The sequence below is a fragment of the Hypomesus nipponensis genome, chromosome 19 (genome assembly GCF_054491055.1).
Source record: "Hypomesus nipponensis isolate SF chromosome 19, ASM5449105v1, whole genome shotgun sequence".
NCBI lineage: Eukaryota > Metazoa > Chordata > Actinopteri > Osmeriformes > Osmeridae > Hypomesus > Hypomesus nipponensis.
In genome coordinates this window covers 13,505,308-13,525,000 of record NC_140379.1, presented here as the reverse complement: position 1 = coordinate 13,525,000, position 19,693 = coordinate 13,505,308, and the positions used below count along the sequence as shown (strand labels likewise).

Genomic DNA, 19,693 nt, shown 5'->3' with positions numbered 1-19,693 from the left:
ATAAACATTGCTCTATTTTTAGCAGAGGAGGAACATTTGGAAAACGCTGACCCCTGTGAAGAGTCAGCCACTGCATGCGCTCACATACTTCCTAAGAAGGTGAGCAGCACTTCTGAGGTAGTTGACTGTCTGGCCTGACTGGGCAGCTGCACAGATGTAATGTCATGTAATGTACCCTGTCCATCCAATCACTTGACATGTATGACTTCTTAGTGGACAGGAAGAGACCACTGCTGGATCCTGTAACCAACCAGGACTAGAATGACTAGAGGCTGGTGGCTAATCCCTGGTCAAGCATGCAGTAGAAGGTTCACCTCAGAGACAGTGCATGGGGTCCTAATCTGGACCCAGATATCCCTACACTCCACAATCTCAATTTTAATCTGGCAGGCTGGACACCCCTAATCTAATCTGGGATTGTGAGGGGTTAATTTAGGGTAGGCCCTGTCCCCTTGGCTCACATTTAAATCTGGGCCCCCACCCAAACCAGAACCCCCTGTCACCCCTTTCCAACACAACACCTCGTCCCCTAGTCCCCTAGTCTCCTTGTCTCTTGTTCCCTGTCTTCCCAGTCCCCCAGCCCTCCATACCACAGTCTTCCAGCCACTAGCTACAACAATAACACCCTACTTCATCATATCTTTGTCAAAACTACAGTCAAAACTGTAATGTTTAATAATCCATTAAACACAAAAGTGCACACAGACTCAAATAACAAAAGCCCAAACACAAAACACTCAGCAAAAACACACTATCAGCCTAGGCAGAGGCACAGACACAAATAGAGAGACACGTACACACACACTGATGCACAGTAAGACAGAGAGGCTTCATTCATAATTAACAAATTCCAGCCTCACTCCTCCTGCTCTACCCGGCAACCATTCATTAATCCAGCACATGGAACACCCCCTCTCCAGTCCACAAGGAACACACACACACACACACACACACTCACACACAAACACACACACCCAAACAATACAAACACACATATGTGCACTGACATATGCACATGCAGTATATTCACACACACACATACACACACACATTCTTACAGACAGTTTAAGGCCTTCCTTTAACAGTCTCATTATTTCAATGACAACATTAGTATGGAAATAAAGGATTAAGTAGAGAGAGAGAGAAACAGTGAAGGGCTTGGGACAGCCTCATTTACTAAAAGAAAGGACTGAAGAACTGTGTGTGTGTGTGTGCTTGTGTGTGTGCGTGTGTGTCTGCAAATGTGTGCCCGCATGAGTGTGTTGCTTGGCTACTTTTATTATCCTCCTCTTCCTGTTTGGTATTATTAACTTCCTGTCTCGCCTCTAACAACATCCGCTGGAGATCAACAACAAGATGAGAAAAGAGAAAACACACACAAGGCTCCCACATGGACAACAACTTATCCGGAGACAGAGTCCCTCTCCTCTCCTCTTTTCCTCCTAGAAGGAACAACCCCGGCAACCCCTCTCTGCTCCTTCTAACCTCTCCCTCCCTCCCTCCCTCCCTCCCTCCCTCCCTCCCTCCCTCCCTCCCTCCCTCCCTCCCTCCCTCCCTCCCTCCCTCCCTCCCTCCCTCCCTCCCTCCCTCCCTCCCTCCCTCCCTCCCTCCCTCCCTCCCTCCCTCCCTCCCTCCCTCCCTCTGTCACAGGGTAGGTTGCATATTGGTAGTGGCTTCGCGTGCTATAGTCACATGACCTCCCTAGCCCTCCTGAGGGCTCCAGGAAAACACTGGCTGTCTTTGAGGCCATCACTGCAGTTTGCAACACACACACACATACACACACAAGTGCACACAGAAACCCAAACACATACACAAACAGACACAATCATTTACATGTCATCATACCCTCTTTATAGGCTAGTCACACAGAAGAAACCACTTTGTCATGGCTGTGTGCATGTGTGTTTGTGTGTGTGTGTCTTACAGTAACGTTCATTCCAGCTTTATCTCATTAGGTAGGAGTGTGTTTGACAGGCAGAGAGATGCATGTGTCTGTCTTTCAGTCCTGACCCTTATCATGAGGCTGCCATCCTCGTGTACACACTAACCCAGTTAGACTGACACACACACACATATTTACACAGCCCAGTAAACGAGTTCCACATTGACACACAGCACCTAACAAAAAATAGGTCACACACATTCATGTATACACACGCGCGCACACACACACACACATGCTCTGTAGTGTACTGTATCATGCAGCTCAACATTCATAATTCAGCAATGAGCTCATAAACCCAAAATAGGCCTTAACCATGTACACACTTAAACACACACACACACCACCTCTGTCTCCATGGGCTTCCACATAGGTGGGCAGTGAGAGTGACAGAGAGACAGAAGAGAGAGTATAGTCAGTAATAGAGAAGGATAGAAGTAAGACGTAAGATTAGGGGCGCATGAGACAGAGAGTGTCACAGAAAGTGCCTTTTGCAGGCCTGTCCACTCCTCTGCATGTGTCTCACACACACACACACACACACACACACTATTGCTGCTTGTGCTTTCCCACAGAATATCAATGAACCTCTAGACTTGGTGCTCTGTAATGATAGACTACTCTACCATCACCACATCCTCTCTCCCTCTCTCGCTGTCTCTCTCTCTCTTTTTCCGTGTGTTTCTCCACCTCTCGGCATCTCTCTCTCTCCCTCTGACTCCCCTCTTCTCTGCACTCCAGGCTTTGTGGCCTTTCCCCAGAGCGTCTCCATGGCAACGAGGAGAGGAAATCTGCAGTGGGTGTTGTCAAACACACAAACACACACACACACACATAACTAGACATGATAAGAAAAAAAAGTAGAGGGCAGTTTACAGACAGACTAAGATAGAGAATGTATATGTTGGCAAGGGTGTGTATGTGTGTGTGTGTGTGTGTATGGGGAAAGAGCAAGATAGAGCTGTGCTCCTAATTATCCCCAGTGTGAGTCTGGAGGATTAGGATCCTTTTAATCGTTTAAAAACCTGTTTTATAGGTTACAACCCTGTAGGGACAAACAGGATTAGACTGCTTCTGAGATATCCAACCCCCACACACATGCATGCACACATGTGCTTACACACCTGCACAGGGACTGATGTCCAGTTCATGTATGTGTATGTTTGTGTGTGTGTGTGTGTGTGTGTAAGGTTTGTACTGTTGAGGGTTCTAAAGGTAGATGTCTGACACATTCTGGCCTAGTCTTCGAACCAATCCCACAATGCAATTCACTGGAGTCCAGCACAGCAAAGGATCCTAACAACCTTCTGCGTTCACACACCCCAGGAGCATGTTGGATGTCAGAGGACACACACACACATATGTTGATATGGTCCCAGTTTGATATGTGTCTGTGTGTGTGTGTCTTATTGATGTGGTGTTCACACATAACTGTGTCCTACTTCCATTCTCAACTCCAGGGAATACCACAGTCAGACTTCCCTGCCTCTACACTGACCACAGTCAGACTTCCCTGCCTCTACACTGACCACAGTCAGACTTCCCTGCCTCTACACTGACCACAGTCAGACTTCCCTGCCTCTACACTGACCACAGTCAGACTTCCCTGCCTCTACACTGACCACAGTCAGACTTCCCTGCCTCTACACTGACCACAGTCAGACTTCCCTGCCTCTACACTGACCACAGTCAGACTTCCCTGCCTCTACACTGACCACAGTCAGACTTCCCTGCCTCTACACTGACCACAGTCAGACTTCCCTGCCTCTACACTGACCACAGTCAGACTTCCCTGCCTCTACACTGACCACAGTCAGGCTTCCCTGCCTCTACACTGACCACAGTCAGACTTCCCTGCCTCTACACTGACCACAGTCAGACTTCCCTGCCTCTACACTGACCACAGTCAGGCTTCCCTGCCTCTACACTGACCACAGTCAGACTTCCCTGCCTCTACACTGACCACAGTCAGACTTCCCTGCCTCTACACTGACCACAGTCAGACTTCCCTGCCTCTACACTGACCACAGTCAGACTTCCCTGCCTCTACACTGACCACAGTCAGGCTTCCCTGCCTCTACACTGACCACAGTCAGGCTTCCCTGCCTCTACACTGACCACAGTCAGGCTTCCCTGTCTCTACACTGACCACAGTCAGACTTCCCTGCCTCTACACTGACCACAGTCAGACTTCCCTGCCTCTACACTGACCACAGTCAGACTTCCCTGCCTCTACACTGACCACAGTCAGGCTTCCCTGCCTCTACACTGACCACAGTCAGACTTCCCTGCCTCTACATTCACACAGCAAACAGAGGTTGGAGTTGTTGGACACTATCCAGGCACCCACACACACACACACACACACACACACACACACCCATACACACAAACACACCTGCACATATATCTACACACCCCTACACACACCTACACATACAACCACACACACACAGACAGCCATATACAGCTGTACACCCCAACTCACACAATCTACACACACAAAATAGCTAACCCCTGAAGGCCAGTGCTCCTCTGCAAATGAGGGGCTGGGGTGTGTAAACATGACTCAGGTCCACCCCAGGAGGAAGCAGACACACAGACAGACCATAATACTGAAGAAAACACAGGCCATCACCATAACAATGGGGCTTCATGTGTCTGGGATCGCCTTAAAGAATGTTATAACCACGTCAGGTGAGGCTGCCGTTGCCAGGGTTACCGACGTCTGCGGCAACCCCCCATCCCCAGCCATCAGCATCACTTTGGTGACATGGCAACAATGTGAGAGAGAGACAAATAGAGAGACATGGAGACAAAAAGAGAAATACAAAGAGAGAGAATGAGCGATAGCAAGAAACAAGGAAAGACAGATAGAGAAAATGAGAAAGAGACAGAGACAAAGGTAGAGAGAAAAAGAGAGAGAAAGAGAGAAAGAGAGAGAGAGAGAGAGAGAGGAGCTGGGAAGAGAGACAGAAAGAGAGAGAAAGACTGTAACACCAGCACATAAAACAGAATTATTCATGGGGCCTAGATTCCCAACCCAGCATGAGTCCAAGCCTAGGCTGTAAGCTTCAGCCCAGAAAAAGCACATTCACATCCATGCACACACACACGCACATGCACACACACACACGCACACACACACACACACACACACACACACACACACACACACACACACCATACACACAAATACATATGTACACACACCATAATAAGAGTCTGTTTAGTAGAACAGAACTAACTGTAGGAAAGACAATAGACATAGAGCAGAGTAGAGAACAGTAAAATGGAGGGTAGTGAACACACAGGCTGATATAGACCTGGACACATCTTCAAAGAAGCTCTGGACATATTATGATTCACAGTTGACCTGGAATAGAATAGCATGGTTTGGAATTCGGAACATGGAATTTGGACCATGGTATGGCATGGCATGTATGGAGGGTATTTGTAGAAGGAGGCTCAGTGATGGCAGGTAGCCATCCAGCCAGACTGACCCCAGACCAGCCTTGGAGGAGGAAGGAGCAGGGAGGGAGCAGGGCTCTGCTCACCCAGGATCAGATCACACAGACATGACTGGCTTACACACATATAAATAGACACGCAGTTTCTTAGGTTACTGTGTGTATGTATGTGGGTGTGTGTGTGTATATATATGTGTGTGTGTGTGTGTGTATGTATGTATACAGTACATATGGTTGTTAAGGTACTGTGACAGGGCATGTTTCAGTAACATGTAAGGCTGGGTATGTGTCTCTTTGTCTACCAGGCTGTGGTCACGAAAGGCACAGTGAATCATGTGACCCTGCTGTCTGTCTTACGGCAGGCTGACACAGGGTCCACCAGGGGTTACACCCAGGGCGATATGTCACTTCCTGTCAGAAGACATCCCCTCAATGACCCTTTGTGAGGTTGCCATGGCGACAGTTGGACCCCAGAAGGGAGCTGATCGACGGGCAGAATTGGAAGGGCAAGCACACACGTGTATAGTCGCGCTCACAAGCTCTCTCTTTCTCTCTCTATCTCTCTCTCTCTCACATACACGCACACACACAGAGCCAACTGCTCTCATTAAGAAGTTGTGAAAGAGTGACCCAACAATTTGATTAGAGTGACCTAGATGCTTGTTTTGAGCCGGGCATCAACAAGCACCAACAATCGATGGCCCAGTTCAGTCCGGTCCGGTCTCACAGGCCCGGTGAGTGCCCAGATACCAGGTGTCTAGAAACCAGGCCACAGTCTGACCCAGTATGGCTGTAGGACCCAATTACCAGACCCACCGAGTCTGCCCCTCTGTCCCTCCACACACCACAGCAGGAACCAGGGACGAGGCTCTACCAGCATGACCTCAGGGTTGGCAGGTGAATGTGTGTGTGTGTTTGTGTGGAGGGGGGGGGGGGGGGGGGGGGGTAGATGCACTAACTATGTACAAATTCCAACGGAGAAGAGAAGCAGAGAGGGGGAAAGGAGGAGGAAGAGGGACAGGAATGGGAGGAAAGAAGAAGAGGAAGGAAAAGGAGTGCGGAGGGGGGTAGGGAGGTAAGGAAGGTGGAGAGGATAGGGAGGACAAGAGATGGCTTCTCAGGGGAGCAGGCAAACTGGGTCAGAGACCTTCTCTGGTCTGCTCGGAACCTCCCCCACACATGAAAGATGCATGCAGTCTGAGAGGCCTGCTTACATGTGACACTCCTTATGGCTGCACACCATCTATGCTGGTCAACACCATGACACACGCACCATTCACACACAGACACACACACACAGAGCATGTGTGAGAGTATCAGGAGGTTGCCAGGTCTTTGGTCGGATTAAATGTGGCATCTAGTCGACCAGCCTGTCATCACACCAGAGAACCAGGCTGACATCACACCAGAGAACCAGCCTGACATCACACCAGAGAACCAGGCTGTCATCACACCAGAGAACCAGGCTGTCATCAGACCAGAGAACCAGGCTGACATGACACCAGAGAACCAGGCTGTCATCACACCAGAGAACCAGGCTGTCATCACACCAGAGAACCACGCTGTCATCACACCAGAGAACCAGGCTGACATCACACCAGAGAACCAGGCTGTCATCACACCACAGAACCAGGCTGTCATCACACCAGAGAACCAGGCTGACATCACACCAGAGAACCAGGCTGACATCAGACCAGAGAACCAGGCTGACATCAGACCAGAGAACCAGGCTGACATCAGACCAGAGAACCAGGCTGACATCACACCAGAGAACCAGGCTGTCATCACACCAGACAACCATTCTGTCTTCACAACAAAGACATCAGCTGGAGGTATCCAAATGGTCCAGCCCTAACACTCCCTTTATTTCCTGCGCCAAACAGATGACAATTAGAGAGAGGACAGAGAGAAGCTGAGAGATCAGAGAGAGAGAGAGAGAGAGAGAGAGAGAGAGAGAGAGAGAGAGAGAGAGAGAGAGAGAGAGAGAGGGGACAGGAGAAGGAGGAGAAAGCGAGTGAAAGGAGGAGAGAGAGGAAGACGAGAAGAAAAGGAGTGAGAGGAAGAGAGAGGAGGAGAGTGGAGTCAGCTGTGGCTGAGAAAGCATGACGTTCTCTGCATTTGATTAAAGAGTGTTTAAATGTCTCCTGAGGACTAGAGAGAACTGAGGTCTAACACACACACACACACACACTCACGCACACAGACTCACACATACACCAGATTTTCTACAAACGGGTATTTCCTGGCAAAAGAGTGTCGCAGCTAAAAATACCCTGCTTACAACACCGTTGTACTGGCCAGACTACACCAGACCCAGACCAGACCCGGACCAGACGCAGCAAGGGCAGATGGGAAATAAGAAATGGAGGGAAGGAAACACAGAAAAGAAGAAAAGAAAGAGAGGAAAGCTATTGCCATGACAAAACAAGAATGACTTATTCTGTCTCTCTCTTTCTCTCCCTCTCTTTCTGGACTCTGATGAATTCATGATAGGAGTAGTACAGCATATTTTGATGTGTGTGTGTGTGTGTCTGTCTGTCTGTCCCACAGGAAGTAGGAGGGTGTTTTCTGTCCTCTCCTAAGATAAGCCTTGAACTTGTCTTCATCTACATCCTCCACATCCTGTTCCTAAGGGGGATGAGGCGGGGTGGGGGGGGGTTCAGGGTGGGGGAGGTTCAGGGTGGGGGAGGTTCAGGGGGGGGGGGAGAGGAGGGGGTTCAGGGTGGGGGCACGGACATGGTCTTTCTGTGTGTGTGTCTGGGACACGAGAGCTGTGAAACTGCAGTACTTTATCTAGGGGAAGGATGGTGGTTGGGGCGGAGGCAGGGATGTGTCTGCAGTATTTCCCCCGTGTGACCCTAGAAGCCTTCCTCTTCCTGAGAACCGGGCAGGTCGTCACCATGGGGACGGTGAGGTATGACAGCAGCCCCACCCCCCCTCCCCCTGCTGACTCATCTCTGATCAAGCGGCAGGACAAGACTCCCCCCCGGGTCAGTTCACATGGTGGTCACCGTGTAGGGAAGACTCAGCTACAGCCCGGAAAACACACACACACACACTCACACACAAACACACAATCACACAATCACACACCTCCTAGTGTTAACAGGTGCTGTTAAAGTGACAATCTACAGGCACTCCACCTCAAGTGTGAAGTATGTAAACAGAGAGAGACGAGAGAAAAGAGAGAGGAAAGAGAGGGGCAGAGAGAGTAGAGATATAAGGAATTTGAAAGACAAAGAATTGGTGATGATATCGAGGATCATACCATAATTTTGCCGAAACAAGTTGCTTGAAATTGGGCATTAAGGTCACGATTTGAGAGCTTTGTGTCTGCAGCTCTCTGTGCGCTGAGCCTGGCTTCTCTCCCCTCTCTCTGCCTCATTTAGGATACACTCACACAATCACACACACACACACTCACACACACACACACCCTGTTTTCTCTGGAAGGTGCAGCCCTCTGTACATGCTACGCACACAGAGCTGCAGTTTATGTATGCATGGGCAGCATCCCATACGTGTGCCATTTTCACACGCTAACACACGCACGCGCCAGATGGTAGCCATGGAGACACGCCATCCACCCAGCAGGAGCATACGCTAAGATTGCAAACTTGATGCTCATTCGCTCAACATGCTAATAATTGCTTGATTCTCTAGTCACATGTAAATATGTTGAGTTCTCCACTAACACCGTCCCCCCCATGACTAGGTAAACCCCTCGAGCCCTCTTATGTGTGATCTTGGTCCATCTTGTGTCAGCACAATTCTTGGACTAAACGGACCCCAATCACACACAACATGGTGTGGTGTGTGAGGCTATAAAACGGACACACAAACATACACACACTTCCACACACACCATCCACTGGACGTCTGACATCGCTGACTGCTGACATGCTGGGTGGATGGTCCCCCCTCCGGGCTCAGCCCGTCCTCCAGAGATGTGGGGAGGACCGTCTTTCTCTGGCTGTCACAGCGGGTATCTCCACAACCTCCCATGATGAGCTCCCTAGCCAGCCAGCAGTGCTGGGCTACATCAACTCAGCTTGCTGACTCATCCAGCTAGCGCAGAGCTAATATTAGCACCACTGCCAATTTCTACTTCCTGTGTCCTATGTGGGGCCCTGAACCCTGACCCCAGCCTGCGTCACAAGACACCATGGTGAGGACACAGGGGGATTGTGGGAAAAAGAGGGGAAGATTTACGCTTGGGTTGCAGGATCCGGACACAGTCCCTGTCAGATTGGAGGGGGACAAGCTGTTGTTATTGGAAGAGAGAAAGAGAGATGGAAAGAAAGACAGAATAATAGAGAAAGAAAAAGAGAGGGAGGGAGGGAGGGAGGGAGGGAGGGAGGGAGGGAGGGAGGGAGGGAGGGAGGGAGGGAGGGAGGGAGGGGGGAGGGAGGGAGGGAGGGAGGGAGGGAGGGAGGGAGGGAGGGAGGGAGGGAGGGAGGGAGGGAGGGAGGGAGGGAGGGAGGGAGGAAGGGAGGGAGAAAGAGAGAAAGAGAGAAAGAGAGAAAGAGAGAAAGAGAGAAAGAGAGAAAGAGAGAAAGAGAGAAAGAGAGAAAGAGAGAAAGAGAGAAAGAGAGAAAGAGAGAAAGAGAGAAAAAAGAGGAATGAAGGATAGTTGAAGATGAAGCTTTGGCAGACACACAAACACACCATACATACACACACACACACACACACACAAACACACGGAGCAGCCTTTACATGGTCCTAAATACAGCTTCTTGACCACGCCCCCTATGTGTGCGGTCAGAAGGTTACCCAGAATCCCTGAGAACAGACCTGCTCAAAAAGTCTCTGATTGGCTGGCGTCCAGATCCTCTCCATAGCCTGTGGGAACCAGCTTCCTGCTCTCCTCTCCTCCCTGTGCTCTTTCCTCTCTTTCCTTTTCTCCTTACCTCTCCCTCTCTTCTTCATTCTACCTCTCCTCTCCCCCTTTTTGCTGCCCTCAACATAATATATCTCCTTTCTCCAATACTTTCCCCTCGCCTTTCTTCTCCCTTCTTCCCTCTCCTTCAACACCGCCCCCCCCCGACACATACACACAAACACACACACGCACACACACACACACACTGTTCTCAGCTCCAGGGCTCTGCAGCCTTCTCTGTAGCCCACAGAGGGAGATGGTGAGAGGGGCTGCCAACACCCACACTCTCCCTTCCACTGCCAGATTAATCCTGCTCCATTATCTAACCTCCCTCTCCCACACACACACACACACACACCATCCTGGCCCCCCTGTTGAGCCCCAGCATGGCCAGTCTGCCACTGTCTGAACAGAAATGCAAGAATGGTGAGCACCCACACACACACTCACACTAAGAACAGAGAGCATTGCTAGAGCCTCGCTCTCTGCAGTGATGACTAAGCATAGGAATTTATTTCAGACTTTTAAAAGAAGCCTGGAAATGAGCACAAAGTACTGTAGACGCCTTGATCACCCGAATAGAGATCTAATAAACACACACAGGACAGTTATCATTGTGGTCATATGGAATCAAACAAAATGGACAGGCAGGCAGGCAGGCAGGCAGGCAGGCAGGCAGGCAGGCAGGCAGGCAGGCAGGCAGGCAGGCAGGCAGGCAGGCAGGCAGGCAGGCAGGCAGACAGACAGACAGGGCAGGCAGGCAGGCAGGCAGGCAGGCAGGCAGGCAGGCAGGCAGGCAGGCAGGCAGGCAGGCAGACAGGCAGACAGGCAGGCAGGCAGACAGGCAGGCAGGCAGGCAGGCAGGCAGGCAGGCAGGCAGGCAGGCAGGCAGGCAGGGCAGGGCAGGGCAGGGCAGGGAGACAGACAGACAGACAGACAAACAGACAGACAGGCAGGCAGGCAGGGCAGGCAGGCAGGCAGGCAGGCAGGCAGGGCAGGCAGACAGACAGACAGACAGACAGACAGACAGACAGACAGACAGGCAGGCAGGCAGGCAGGCAGGCAGGCAGGCAGGCAGGCAGGCAGGCAGGCAGGCAGGCAGGCAGACAGAGGGGGTAGGAGTACAGAGCTGTGTGATGATAGCTGGGTCCAGCTGAGGCAGCACCACCAGCCTCAACTTCACGCCTGGCTGACAACTCTTAATACAGGGGATTACACCCCTGCCCCAGCCCTGGAAACACACACACACATCTAACCCCTAGTCAAGGCCCTGTCCACCACCCTACACTAAGCCATGGTCCTAGTCTGTCTGTTTTCATCCTTATAAAAGATCAGCTTCTAACTACAAAGGGAGAGAGAGAGAGCGAGAGGGATGGGGAGTGAACGTATACATTAAAATGTTCCTTCACTAGCACTAACATGGACTCGAACAACGCTGTGAACACATCATATCAGAGCACGACTGATCAACATCTGACAGAGCCTAGGAGGGACTAAACTTGGGGCACTGAGTCATGGTCACACACACACAAACGCACAGCCATACATTTCAGACAGCAACTACAGTACAGCCACGTGTGCTAGCTGAAGGCTGCTCTTGCCCCTCAGTCTACTGCCACTGCCTCTGAGACAGACTAGCTAAAGACAAAAAACTCTCACATAAAACAACACTGCTTTCTCTTTCTCCCTCTCCCTCTATTTTCTGTCTCTCTATCCTCTCCTTGTTTCTAAGTAGGCCATCTCCACCTCCCTGAGATGGCTTGTTGTTAGTAGTAGTACAAAAACAACATTATTGTCTTTAATTAAGCCAGTCACAATGCTCATCTCTTTTTGTCCTCTCAATCTCCCTCCCTCCCTCCCTCCCTCCCTCCCTCCCTCCCTCCCTCCCTCCCTCCCTCCCTCCCTCCCTCCCTCCCTCCCTCCCTCCCTCCCTCCCTCCCTCCCTCCCTCCCTCCCTCCCTCCCTCCCTCCCTCTCTCCCTCTCTCTCTCTCTCTCTCTCTCTCTCTCTCTCTCTCTCTCTCTCTCTCTCTCTCCCCTTCCTTCTCTCCTTCCTTCCCATTGGCCTGCCAATCTCACTTGTGCACTCTTTCTACGCCCCCTGCTCTCAAACCACCCTCCCCTTTCCCTCCATTTCTCATTCTCTCCCTTTTCCTCTCGCACCTTCTCTCACTCTCTCACCCCCTCGCCCCCTTCTCTCTCTGTCGGCCTCTTTCTGAGGACACTTCCTAGTGTCACACGCTGCTTTGTCTCCGTGGCGACGGCCCAGGCGACCAGCAGCACAAGGACGTCTCTATGGACGTGGGAAGAAGAACTCTCTGGAATACAAGACACGTTCAGGCTGCCACATGCAGGACCAGAGTCTTAATGAGAGAGCTTGGGGGGTGGGGGGTAGAGAGGGAGAGAAAATGGGGGGAGAGAAGGAGGGAGAATGGAGAGAGTGGCATGGGGGTGAGTAAAGGAGAGAGGGAAAACATATATAGAAAGAAAGAGAGAGAAAGAGAGAGCGAGGACAGAGAGAGACAGAGGGGACAGGGAGAGGACAGGGAGACAAAGAGAGAGGGGACAGAGGGAGAGAAGAGAGAGAGAGATACCCCAGCCTCCCCCTACATCCTCTCCTCTCCACCATCAAACCACTGAACCACAGCAGACTCCCTGCTATCAATCCAATAATATTCATAATACTGTCATGGACTTCCATTAGTTTCATTGCTTACTGACACTGTAAGAAAATCCCAGTCTTCCCCGACAGAGACAGAACGGGTTTTACATCTCTATCATCTGTCTGAACCAGCACAAGTCATCAGATCTCTCTCATCTCTCTCCTTCACTTGGCAACAACACAGCTATTTTTTTTTCAGCCATCACTCGCCCCTTGTTGCTTGGCAACTGTGCTTGCGAAAGTCATTCACACACCATCGCCTGTGATTGGCTGAACGCAGGGCGATCCACCAGATCTAGCCCTGTCATTGGGTGAGATGGATCTCCTCATATATTTTAACGGCTTCCTCCCTCACGCTGACCAATCACATCACACCATCCCTCATGGACTCATGTACGATGAGTGAGAATGAGATGGAAGATGAGAGAAAAAATAGAGACATACAGAAAGAGAGAAAAGGGGGGAGAAATGGGGAAGGGAAACGGAGAGAGAGAGGGAGAGAGAGGGGGATATAGAGTGAAAGGTGGAGGGTAGAGGGCAAAATTGGCTCCTCCTGCTTGTGTCTGTGTGTTTTCCCAAGTGCAGGTTTGAGGTTGCAATCATACCAGTGTACACCCTCTCTATGGACAACAGAAACACATGCAGGGTCACACACGCACACAGTTTTCTACACACATCAGCACTTTGGCTGCCACATCATGCACAAACCCTAATAGAGACCTCAGAGAGTCATGCCTGTCTGAGCCTGTCACTGTGTACGTGTGTGTGTGTGTACCTGCGTGCAGTTTGGTGTTTCTTTGTCTTTCCCTAAAGCCTGTCTGAAACAAGGTTGTGTTTAGTCTGCATCTTACTAGTTTAGTGTTTATAATCTGAGGGGCCCAGTGGGGTATGTGTGTGTGTGTGAGCAATCCCTGGAGTGCTGATCTGGGCATGAGACCCCTGGCAGGAGGGTGGCAGGGTTTGTGGAGAGGAAGGAGTGTGTGTGTGTGTGTGTGTGTGTGTGGGGGGGGGGCACAGAGAGTGGAATCAGGGTAACCATACCAACAGGGTAGCATTGGTGTTGACACTCTTTAACATGTATAGTACTGTACACCCTGCTCACAACAGCTATGATCCAGCCATCAAACGATGCAGCCATCCAAACATCCAGTCATCCAGCCAGCCAAGCATTGCCAACCAGCTATCTAGCTACACAGTCCTTCTTAATGACAAGTTCTCTTCAGTCCCTGTAGCAGGGTGTGCCCATCGTGTAGACCTGCTGTCTACAGTATAAAGCTCCCACAGATAGAAGGGTTAGAATGGAGCCTTGACACTGTCTGTAGAAACAAGCTTTCACCATTGAATGTTCTAGAGCTACAGACTCAGTACCATCATTTATATGCCCCCACAGTACAATCTCATAATAGACTGTAATAACTGGACACTTATGTTGAGGAAAGGCCTTAACGTGCATTTTATAAGAATAAGAAAAGCATTCAGTCTTGCCTTTATTATAAAATATAAATTAGTCAGCCAAGTTTCTGTCAACATACACACTCACGCACGCACACACACACACACACACAACCACAATTTCCTTCATTATATTCTAGTGTTTGCTGAGCAGACAGCCATGTTCTCCTGCTAAGGGGAGCCGTGTAAACACACATACACAGACACACGGAATCACACGCACACACACACACACACACACGCGGAATCACACACACTTTCACCCAACACTCTGGTGTATGAATCAGATTTATGATGTTCATTATGGGTCCTGCTACTCAGGCAAAAAAGCCAAGCAGTAAAACAGCCAGATGAAGCACTGTAACCTCACACACATCTACTGACACTCTCTCTCTCTCTCTCTCTCTCTCTCTCTCTCTCTCTCTCTCTCTCTCTCTCTCTCTCTCTCTCTCTCTCTCTCTCTCTCTCTCTCTCTCTCTCTCTCTCTCTCTCTCTCTCTCTCTCTCTCTCTCTCTCTCTCTCTCTCTCTCTCTCTCTCTCTCTCTGTACACACACACAACAGACAAACAGAGACAGAGAGAAACATCTGCACAGATAATGCACATACACGCACACACACACACCACAACCACACTCAGTGTATCACATCCGTATGGAGCTTTTAGGAGCAGGAGAGCTGGTACCGTACCAGTTTCATACAACAAAGACCTTCTTGGGACCTGAATGGCTAGAAAGAAAGATGTGGGGGGAAAAAACATGCAGTCAATTTTGTGTGTGTGTGTGTGTGTGTGTGTGCTTAAGAAGAACCATGTGTGAGGACTGCAGCTGAGAGAGGAAGATGAGGAGGAAGAGCGGTAAAATGTTTCTAAATGAGAGACAGGGTTGTAGGCGCCATTAAAACCAGGAAGTACAGCTACCCCCACAAACACACACACACACCCTCTCAGTGTGTTTACTCCAGGGGAAGAGTGTGAGGGAGTACGGAGGCACAGAGAGGCACATCTGAGCACACACACACACCTCAATGTTACTTCACCCCTTAGGCCTAGAGTTTACCCTCACACTCCTCTCTCCACCTCTCACCTCCATGCTAACACCTTTCATTCCACCTTCCATCTCTCCCTCGCTCACACTCTATTCCCTCATGGATTCACGGCCCCTCCTTCCTTCTCTGGGAGCGTGGTAGAGAGAGTTCTAGAAGGGAGCACTGGGGACCAGCAGCAGAACACAGAGGGACATCAAATCACATCACTGCCTTGCAGGCCTGCCACCCGATCTCTCTCACTCACACACGCACACACTGGTCATTACAGTAATGACCTTCTCCAACACACAGACACATTCATATTCGAAATGGCCTGAAGAGACAATTGAAGCGTCTTCATGTGAGGTCCTGATAGAATGCAGCCAGCCAAATGGATAATTATCCATTAGAACTGAGTCAAGGCCATTCAGGGAGTCTGTGTTTGAATCAATGATGTGGCCACTGCTAGATAACAACGTGCTACTCTGTGTATTGAATGAAGTCAGCTGTATGGGTGTCTGTGTTTGATCTAGGCGTGTGTGTGCCCCAGGTGTACCCCTGTGGATAGAAGGATACAGGATGTGCCCCTCACTGTTTTTACAGGCCAGACAGGAAGCCCCAAACCTGACATCCCATTACAGATGCCGTAACACACACACACACGCACACACTGACACGCACACTGACAAACATGCACACTGACACTCAAACACAAGGTCAAATGCCCACACTAGGACTCTGCTCCACTCAGACAACCATACTCTAACACTCTAACACTCTTTGAACTAAAAGTTCAAATGTATCCATAGTAAAACCTTCCTCCTTTACATGGCCTGCTCCAGTGTGAATTCTCTCCGTCTCTCCGTACGTCAGTGTGAGAGGAGAGAGAGGGAATGTTTCCCCCAGGCTTGTCTGAAAACCTCTGCCTCACTCTCCCTAACAATGCCCCAAGCTCCCAGCCAAAAATATCCACCCACCTCTCTCTCCGGTCATTTTGCTACAAATCCAGCCTCTATTCTGTTTCCTGCCCTGCTTCTCACACTCTGAAGCACAAACTCCAAGTAAGATCTGACCGAGGGTCAGTCTCAGCCTCAGATACTCTTTCAGTTAACACCCTCACAGGCTCCTCTCAACACAGACCCCAGATCAGTGTAGATATGTCCAACCACAGACCAGGTCCACAACCTACAGGTTTTGAGCATTTTACAGAAAGTCAAGAGGTCAAAGGTTCAAATCTCCCTCTATATGTTGCTTTGGATAAAAGCGTTGAACACAGTATAATGCTTGTCTCGACATCCAGCCTCTGCTGTCGTATATGGCTGTGTAGGATCAGACCCACAGACTGCTCCTGGGTCCTCCATCTCTGCTTCCTAAACAGTTGAGACTCTTCCATGTTCAGACAGCCTATGCCCTTGAGCTACACATCCAGCTCAACTTCCTTTAATCAGTCAAGCAAATTAAACGCTGTGTGATAGCATCTTATCAAGGACTAATCTAATCTAACAAGCTAATAAGATCCTAATCGGAAGCCGCTTTGAGTAGCACACACGCACATTACACACAGATGTTGCAACATACACACACACTTGCAGTTCTTACCTCTAGTGTTGGTAGCCATGTCCGCAACCTTCTGAAAGGCGTCCAGGAAAGCCACCGCAGCCAGAACCGTTGTCCTGGAGACACAAGACTGACAGGTCAGCAGAATCCAATTTGCCTACTGCAGCCAGCTACTTTAGCCAGCTACTTTAGCCAGCTACTTTAGCCAGCTTTCAGTGTGGTGTGTGTAGGTGTGTGTGGGTGTGTATGTGCTTACCTGAGTTGGGAGTGCAGTTTGGTGGCCTTGGCACTGAAGTCCTCCCACACAGGGTATGAACACTAAAAAACAAGAGAGAGAGAGAGAGAGGGGGGGGGGGTAGAGAGAGAAAGTGGGAGAGACAAAACAGGAGAGAGAGATAGAGAGAGAGAGGGGGGAGAAGGGACACATTAGACATATTGTGAAATATACTGCAGTCTATCATGGTTTAAGCGCTGCCCACCTAAGCCCTCCTTGCCTGGAACCACAAAGACACTGTAAACATTCTGGAGGTGTAACATGGTGTTACAGAGGATATGTGGAAAGAAGGGGAGGGAACCCAACATGGCTGCTGTGCTAGTGTGACTCATCCCTGCCTAAATTGGTGAAACCTCTCTTCATCACTATCTTACCCTCCTTTCATCCCTCCATCTCTATCTCTATATCCACCCTCTCCCCATACTCCGTCCTTTCCCCATCCCTCCCCCTTTCTCTCCCTCCCCCGTCTCCCTTCCTCCCTCCCTTCTTACCTTTCCCTTCCTCTACTGTCCTCTCCTTCTCTCTATTTGTCTCCCTACCTCCCCTCTCCCCCTCCCTCCCTCCCTCCCTCTATCTGTCTCACTCCCTCCCCCTCTGCCCCTCCCTCCTTCTCTCTCCCAGCCTCTGGCAGCATACAGCATCAAAGCAGAGGAGAAGTGGTGACGCAGATCAAAGCTGTTTCTGCCCAAAATGGCTGTGTGATGTTTAGCTCTGCTCCCCTCCACACACAGACAGCTTCTTTGTTCACACACATCATCATCATCACACACCAATTAGACGTACACAAGGGAAAAGAGCCATCCATTATCTTACAGGTTAGCTTCTCTATCTACCTGCAGGGCTGGGTAGGTCTGGCCAGGTCTGTGTGTAGGTGTGAGTGGTGTGTGTATGTGTGTGTGAGGACGTGCATGGGGAAATACCTACACGTGTGTGAATCTGTGTCAGCAGACATTCATTTTGTGTATGAGTATATGTGTGTATGTATTGTGTGTGTGCGTGTCTGTGTACTGTATGTACTGAATGCATGTGTGTCTGTCCTTCTTTTAGCACTGTGGCAGTTTAGGCTAGTGTGTGTGTACAGAATACATAGGAACAGGCTTCTAGGCCAACAGTAGAATAAAGCCCTCAGCTGGGGGTCCCATCATCTCCTTTCCAGACCTCCTGCTGGTACACACACAGGATAAGGGGAACAGGATTGGGGATGAGAGGCAGAATATAGGGGAATGTAAAGACAAAGGAAAGAGAGAAAGATGGATATAGGAGAGGAAGGGATGGAGAGAGAAAAGGAGAGCACAGATACAGAAGATTCAATGGGGGGAGGCGCAGAGACAGATAGATGAGAGAGAGAGAGAGAGAGAGAGAGAGAGAGAGAGAGAGAGAGAGAGAGAGAGAGAGAGAGAGAGAGAGAGAGAGAGAGAGAGAGAGAGAGAGAGAGAGAGAGAGAGAGAGAGATGGAGAGAGAGAAATAGAAAGACAGAGAGAGAGAGAGAGAGAGAGAGAGAGAGAGAGAGAGAGAGAGAGAGAGAGAGAGAGAGAGAGAGAGAGAGAGAGTGGAAGGGAGGGAGGGAGGGAGGGAGGGAGGGAGGGAGGGAGGGAGGGAGGGAGGGAGGGAGGGAGGGAGGGAGGGAGGGAGGGAGGGAGGGAGGGAGGGAAGAAGGAAGGAAGGAAGGAAGGAAGGAAGGAAGGAAGGAAGGAAGGAAGGAAGGAAGGAAGGAAGGAAAAGTGAGAAGGTCCATAGCAGAATCTTACAGTAGTGATGTCACAGAGGGCTTCTAGAGCGGATGACTCAGAGCGTCTTCCCTTTCATCTAATTCCTTGCCGGTCCTGTTTGATGTCTGCTAATTTGGTTTGAAATCGGGGCAGCATATCCCCCCACCCCACCCCACGGGGTCTGCCCCCGCCCCCACCTCCCAGGGCTGTTTGATGTGCCGTAATCTACAGAGCTAGGCCGCTGTCCGGCCAGCTAAACCATGTGGATAAGAGATAAGGACAGGGCCACACCCCCCTGGCCATCACACAGAGCAATATCCCATCCCTCATTAGCATAGCTCACATTCTAATCCAATCCAGAGGAGAGTGGCAAGGCCTCATTGTGTCATAATAGGCTGACTGGAGCTAGCTCAATTTATTTTTTTATTATTCATTTAAAAATATATTACATTATATATACTTTTTAAAGGGTAGATGTTGATGGCCTCCTTCACGCCTCCTTCTCTCCATCCCCCTCTCCCGTCCTCTCAATCACACTTGACTTGCAAGCTGACCCACACATGAACAGATGAGTGTCTCTCTGTGATTGTCCATGCCGGGATGCTGACAGGTAGAGAGAGGAAGCTATTTTCTCATTAGTTCAACCAAGCGCATTCCAGTCATTAGGACTGCATTTCAATCTGGAGTTGAGAAGAAAATAATAACCAGTTGGTTTT

At 50.1% G+C, this 19,693-nt stretch overlaps 1 protein-coding gene across 4 annotated transcripts in view; it reads right to left on the bottom strand.

The window, feature by feature from the left end:
• mtss2b (MTSS I-BAR domain containing 2b) overlaps positions 1 to 19,693 on the bottom strand; it is a 40,929-nt gene that overhangs the window by 15,066 nt on the left and 6,170 nt on the right. For all 4 annotated transcript variants that reach the window (XM_084682020.1, XM_084682022.1, XM_084682021.1 and 1 more), the window contains exons 2-3: positions 17,250 to 17,311; positions 17,036 to 17,109 (exon numbers count right to left, since the gene is read on the bottom strand). In XM_084682020.1, coding sequence (XP_084538146.1) covers positions 17,036 to 17,109; positions 17,250 to 17,311 — 136 coding nt within the window. The remainder of the gene's footprint in view (positions 1 to 17,035; positions 17,110 to 17,249; positions 17,312 to 19,693) is intronic.